This window comes from Salmo trutta, chromosome 25 (assembly GCF_901001165.1).
Source record: "Salmo trutta chromosome 25, fSalTru1.1, whole genome shotgun sequence".
NCBI lineage: Eukaryota > Metazoa > Chordata > Actinopteri > Salmoniformes > Salmonidae > Salmo > Salmo trutta.
This window is the reverse complement of record NC_042981.1, coordinates 13666453-13672888: the sequence shown is the minus strand read 5'-3', so window position 1 is coordinate 13672888 and position 6436 is coordinate 13666453. Positions and strand designations below refer to the sequence as shown.

At 39.1% G+C, this 6436-nt stretch overlaps 1 protein-coding gene across 1 annotated transcript; it reads right to left on the bottom strand.

Annotated features, from left to right (window-relative positions):
• Positions 1-570: 570 nt before the first annotated feature.
• Positions 571-5065, bottom strand: LOC115162046 (homeobox protein goosecoid-like). Its single transcript, XM_029712967.1, has 3 exons — positions 4565-5065; positions 3772-4031; positions 571-3434 (listed from the first exon to the last, which is right to left on the bottom strand). The coding sequence occupies exons 1-3, from the start codon at positions 4875-4877 to the stop codon at positions 3285-3287; spliced, it is 723 nt and encodes a 240-aa protein (XP_029568827.1). The 5' UTR covers positions 4878-5065; the 3' UTR covers positions 571-3284.
• Between the last annotated feature and the right edge of the window lie 1371 nt (positions 5066-6436).

Sequence of the window (6436 nt, the reverse complement as noted above, 5' to 3'; positions counted from 1 at the left end):
ACTACACTAACAACATGGTGTGGGGCTTAAATTTAATTAATTATTTTAATTTCTAGAAAATAATTCACCATTGAATTTGTTCACCAACCCTTGCACATGAATTTGAAAAGTGGGGAACCGTGTGGGCCTAGAATGCCTAAGGATTTTTACTAAAATTATATATAATAATAATTATTTATTTTACATTTTTTACAATAGTTTTTATGATCTTCGGATTTCATCTCTTCAGTTTGTATTGAAAGGAGAAGGGTTAATACTGAAGAGAAAAAATATCCAATCAGGATTTTTCTTTGGTAGTCTCTGGGTAGAAAAATCGAGCTGGCTCAGCCAGCCATTGGCTAGGCCTTCAGAAACTGTACCGAAGGGCCTCTGACGTTCAACTGTATTAGAGCATAACTTTGAAGTGACAGTGGAATGAACCAATCACATTTTGACTTGCAACGGGTTGAACGTTTAAAAAAAGTGATGACGTGTAGACTGCTAATAGTGAAATCTGTTAGCATCACCCTTTTCTGGATTAGGCTAGCATTCAAATTTAGTTAAAATCATCTGATGAGTGGCACTGTTCGATTTTTTATTTTTTTGCAGCTTGCTTGTTGTTAACTATGTCTTTTAAAATAATGACTGTGATCATTGACAATAAACATTGTTGCATTTAAACTTTAGATCACTGGTTTAGTGTGATGAGTGTGATAAAATATGTTTGCAATGTGAAATAATAGCTGGTTTGTTAATTTCATTTTGGAAATGAAATGGTTATGCTTTTGTATTGTTACGATTTCATGGGGCCTACTGGAGTGAATGGGCTGCTTATTCTTTAACATCATTTGATGTTGTGTGACTGCTGTCGCCGGTCTATCAGCGGTGTCTATTGACGAAACCTTCAGTGCCATGGAGTGCACAGGTATCAAGATCGCTGCCCTTTCAGCACCAGGAGCCTGTCATCTTGGATGTGACACACTTGTTGGCGCAATTGGTGATAGTGTAATCGTGGTTTTAGGCTACCATAGGTTGTGTAAACAGCTGTTTTTTTGTTTTGCTAGTCACATTATTTTATGTTGTGTGTCACATGATATGTCCATGCCAGTTCTGTCTCTCTGTGTGTGGCAGCCGGATGCGCGGCCAGGCCTGTTTGATTCATTTATTTATAATGTCAGCAAAAAACATTGCTCCTCCTTCACTACGAATGGTCTGACAACAGAAGATATAATGTCGCCGGGTGCATTCGGTGATGCTATGTTTTCTGTTATTTTCTTGATTTTTGAGTTTGAATAGACCTATTTACTGTATTTGGAAGATATTTGATCCTTCTGAAGGCCTAGGTCCTATGGTTTGCCCCTGAATTTGAACTAGTCTACCATATTATATATTGAGCTACCTCTGCCGTGTATTGCAACGGTTCTGTATTGCAATGGATCTCCCTTATTCCGTGTGAGAAAATATGGCTTGAGCAACTGACCCATCATTTGTACAATATGTTGTCTGAAACTCTTTGTCATTTCACTTTTAGTGAGTTATATCAGATATTTAATCTCATCGGAGGTTAGTTTAGGTTGGTAGTTTTGGGGATTCATTGTGGATAAAATCGTGTTATTTAATCGCCTTAATAACCTACAGCTGTGAAAGACAATTGTGTTGAGTTGCTTGCTGAAATATTAATGATTTGCATAACAACAATAATCAAATCAAATTGTTTTTTCACATGCTTCGTAAACAACAGGTATATATTAACAGTGAAACGCTTACGGGCCCTTCCCAACAATGCAGAGAGAGAAAAAGCGAAATAATAAATACTAAAATAACATTAGGGATAAAATACACAATGAGTAACGATGACTTGGCTATATACACCGGGTACCCGTACGGAGTCGATGACTTGGCTATATACACCGGGTACCAGTACGGAGTCGATGACTTGGCTATATACACCGGGTACCAGTACGGAGTCGATGACTTGGCTATATACACCGGGTACCAGTACGGAGTCGATGTGCAGGCTACAAGGTAGACTCATTGAGGTATATATGTACATATAGGTAGGGATAAAGTGACTAGGCAACAGGATAGATAATAAACAGTAACAGATAATCCCATTATCATTAGGCTTTAAAGACAATCGTTTTAAATTAGTGTATAGGCTATTAGGCTAACCATGAATTAGGCACATAAAAATGCGTATCATAAGGAATCTTTTTGAAGGCACGTTTGTTTTGTATGTTTTTAAGTGATTGGTAGAGCTTTGCCAATTCTAAACGAAATAATTGTCATTTTGATAACTATTTTTGTTTCCTTTTAATTGAAGGTGACAAAACAATCTCGACAGTAAATGATATATTTATTGTCACTGTCTATTTTGCCACATCAGAGGCTTCATGTATGCGCATGAATCGGAAATAATTGAATCTGTATTACCACTCTTGTGTTTGATAGCCTACCTGACGCGTTCAAGAAAACGTTAGAAGAAGACTAGAAGCCTCATATCAACTTTATCATTTAGGACCCTTTTCCTGAATTTATCCACATGCGATTCAAGCGCTATTTCCAAGAAAAAGGGGGTATTTAGCATTTTTTTCAAATGTCTTGCATCTGGAAAACAACACACTTTTAGCCTACTGTCAATCTAGGCCTATTAATTTCCAATTCATAAACATAGATCATATGATTAGAAATAGATTTTAAAAATGTGGAAGGAGACAAAGGAAATAGAGAGGATTCAGATATGATTAATGTATATTCATTGTTCCTGTAATTATCATTCATTGCAACATATTGACAAATCAATTTAGTCAAATCCCCAAACACGTCTGTATGGTTATGAGTTGACAAATATAGCCTTGTCCTTTTATCTTATAAAGGTGACAAAACGCTGTTTCATATTAAGTGTGATTTCTGTTAACTCTATGAAATATATTCTCCCCATTGATGTAGTTTCAGAATATTATTTGCGGTAAATCGTGATGATGAATACACCACTCAAATATGAGATGTCATGTCAGCTCGCGAAGTATTAACACACGCCAGAAAACTCATCAAGGCTCCTTGCCCACCACATCTTCGGGACGTTATGCGTAACAAAAACTTTAAATTAAATATAAATAGCTTACCACATAGCAATAATAAAAGTAATATTTACTATACAACTGTGCAACATCATGGCAAAATATTTCATTACTTCAGTCCACATTACATTTACACTATGTACAAGAAGTCCCAATCGAGTATGAAGCCTATTTGCGCATCCACCCAACGGTCTTTTCTATTGTTTTGTGTTAGTTAGAAAATTATCAGCTGTCCGAATACACGTCACTTTTGTTTTCCTCGGTTTTCTCTGTGGGTGTTTTCATCGATTTGTTCCATTTCTGCGAGTTTTCAGACTCTTCCGAGGACGACCTTTTCTGTCTTCTCCATTTCGCTCGTCTGTTTTTGAACCACACCTATGCGAAAATAAAAGATACAATTGTTTACTTTGTATGAAATATTTGTTATACCGTGTTGTAGAGTAATTGTAAAGTAATTTAAGCTTAATAGAACATATTTTGGCACTATAAAGACGTAAGCGTTTGCTATTACTTTGTGCGTAACGCTTGGATAGAATATTTGCCCTTTCAACGGATGTGCATAATTGTTACAATGCGCAACGAACGTTCTTTATTGATACCTTTATTTTCGTGATATGGAGAGATCCTTCACATATATTCTGAAAATCAACGCAGCCTAATGTGTGTATAGGGAGGTAGACAGCCAGCAACACAGGGCCGTGCATGCACTCACCTCGACCTTCTCTTCCCGTAGATGCACTCTTCGCGCGAGCTGTTCCCGTGTGCCGACGTCAGGGTACTTAGTCTCCTGAAAGAGATTTTCCAGGGCCTCGAGCTGCTCGTCGGTGAAGATAGTCCGGTGTCTCCTCTTGCGTCGGCAGTGGAGCTGGTTCAGGAGCTGGAGCTCCGTCCGAGACAAGGTGCCCACGTTCATATAGGACATCATCTGGTGCGGGATGGGAGAGATGAGCACGGAGCCCGTGTGGTCATAACCTGCATGGATAAATAAACATACTAGATCAATTAGAAACATTTGTTTGTCGTCAATTAATAATTCATTTCGCAACACACCCAATAGCCCTATACAGATATCACAAATGAAAAACAATGAGAAAAAAAACAATGCAGCACAAATCAAGCTATTTAGACAGCTAAAACATCACCCTTACGCATGTATAATATAGACCACGCATCATCCAATGCAAATGTCTAACCAAGTTTAATATAAAATGTATTCTAGTTAATGCGTAAAAGTAAAACTGAATTAGAGTAGGCCTATACCATAGATAGACTTCTTAAATAGGGTATATGTGCCACCAAAATGACTGCATGTGTAATGTTGCGCAATGGGCGCATGCAAAACACCAACCAATTTACCTGTATCTATCATCCCCTATAGCCTAACATAATGTTTTAACTTGTACTTGTTATTACAGGCATCGTTACATTGTCCAGCACCCAAGGAACATGCAGAGCTTTAAACGTTTACTTTTGACTACAGATAGAAGTGGGAAAGGGCAACCTACCGGTTGGAATACACGGGCACTGTTGCGAGCCGAGGGCTGGGATAGCGCTGCAGCAAGCAGGGCCACTGGGGCCCTGCACATGCATTTGTCCATAATAATAGTTATTATATCCTATTCTAGTCCCGTTCACCGCCTGGATGGCCGAGGGAGAAGAGCCAGTAGTGTGTGAGTAGAGTCCATTATAATCGGCAGTGGTGTAGATGGAATCCGTGAGGTTCGAGAACACCACCGGGGCATTCCGATGGAGGAGCACTGAGTCCTTGCAAGTGGGTCTCCCGGCCAGGATACTGTCGATGCTAAACATACCAGGCATCACCGATACGTGAAAAGGATGATAAAAAACCGCGTTGCTTTTAAAAGTCCTAAATTCGTATCGGTCAGGAAAAAGTCCGTGGAAAGTTCCTAAATCTGCGTCATAACATCGAGTTTGTTGACATTGGCGTGCTTTTCTCGTATTGGACCAACTCCGGTTGCCGGTGGGTGCATTGAGACTAAAGCTTCACTAACTTGTTTTCGTGGTCCTCTTGAACTCCAGCCCCGTTTTATACTCGGCTGACGTCACCGACCAGTTGAGCCTGTGCTGGAGAAGCGGATGACAAGCCAAGAGCAGAGATACGCTGGTTTTAGGGTTAGCGCACAATGATGTGAAAGGCACAGATCTGTGTATTGGGAATTCATTCAATTAAATGAATCCGTATTGTTTGCAGACGTTTGAAACAAACCACTCAACTCAGTTCAATGTCAGCCATGAGGGCTAATTGTACAATGTAGGCTAATCAGTTTAATGTCATTGTCAGCAAAATTATTCTAAAACACATTTCCTGTGAACCTATTAGTGCAAAATCAGGTGCTGCTTCCTGTAAAATATATCTGTACTAATAAATGTAACTTCTGTCTAGGCTATAGGACTGACTACCTGTTTTCAGTTCGCTGCAGCTAGCGACTGGAACGAGCTGCAACAAACACTCAAACTCAAACCAGTTTTATCTCAATCTCTTCATTCAAAGACTCAATCATGGACACTCTCACTGACAGTTGTGGCTGCTTTGCATGATGTATTGTTGTCTCTACTTTCTTGCCCTTTGTGCTGTTGTCTGTGCCCAATAATGTTTGCACCATGTTTTGTGCTGCTACCATGTTGTTGTCATGTTGTGTTGCTACCATGCTGTGTTGTCATCTTAGGTGTCTCTTTATGTAGTGTTGTGTTGTCTCTCTTGTTGTGGTGTGTGTTTTGTCCTATATTTATATTTTATTGATTTATTATTTTTAATCCCAGCCCCGGTCCCCGCTGGACGCCTTTTGCCTTTTGGTAGGCCGTCATTGTGAAGAATAATTTGTTCTTAACTGACTTGCCTAGTTAAATAAAGTTTAAATAAAAATTAAAACATCAAAAATAAATAAACATCCATTTGTGAAACTACTAAATGTAACTTCTGTCTAGGCTATAGGAATACATCAATTTGTGAAACTGTGTGTGTATGTGTCTCTAATAATCTTCATTTTATTTACAGACCATACATGCAAAATGTGTGTCCATAAATAATCCAAATGTTCTATCACCAGATCCCAAAATACACACCACAAATAACCATTATAGGAGAGGCCCCACTCTCCCCTCCCCTTCCCTTCGCACTCTCCTTCGAGGAATATCAAAATATAGGCCTATAACATGTAATCAAATATATTCCATTGCTTATGAGGATCCGGATCTTTGTCTTTTGTTGCCGCATATTAGTTGGGAAACAGTCGGTCTGACACGACCGTTACATAGCTCACCACAGGAGATGGTCGAGAGGAGATTATCGCTGTTTACCCCATCAACGGAGCTATCTCGTGGGTAGGAAATCATTCACTTTAAACACCTCCGCTAAC

What these genes read in the sequence shown, in the direction of transcription:
- LOC115162046 (XM_029712967.1), bottom strand. Translation starts at nt 4,877, where the DNA reads ATGCCTGGTATGTTTAGCATCGACAGTATCCTGGCCGGGAGACCCACT. An exon ending in GTGCCCGTGTATTCCAACCG is followed by an intron (nt 4,032 to 4,564) that starts GTAGGTTGCCCT and finishes TTATCCATGCAG; the next exon opens with GTTATGACCACACGGGCTCC. An exon ending in TACGGGAAGAGAAGGTCGAG is followed by an intron (nt 3,435 to 3,771) that starts GTGAGTGCATGC and finishes ATTTTCGCATAG; the next exon opens with GTGTGGTTCAAAAACAGACG.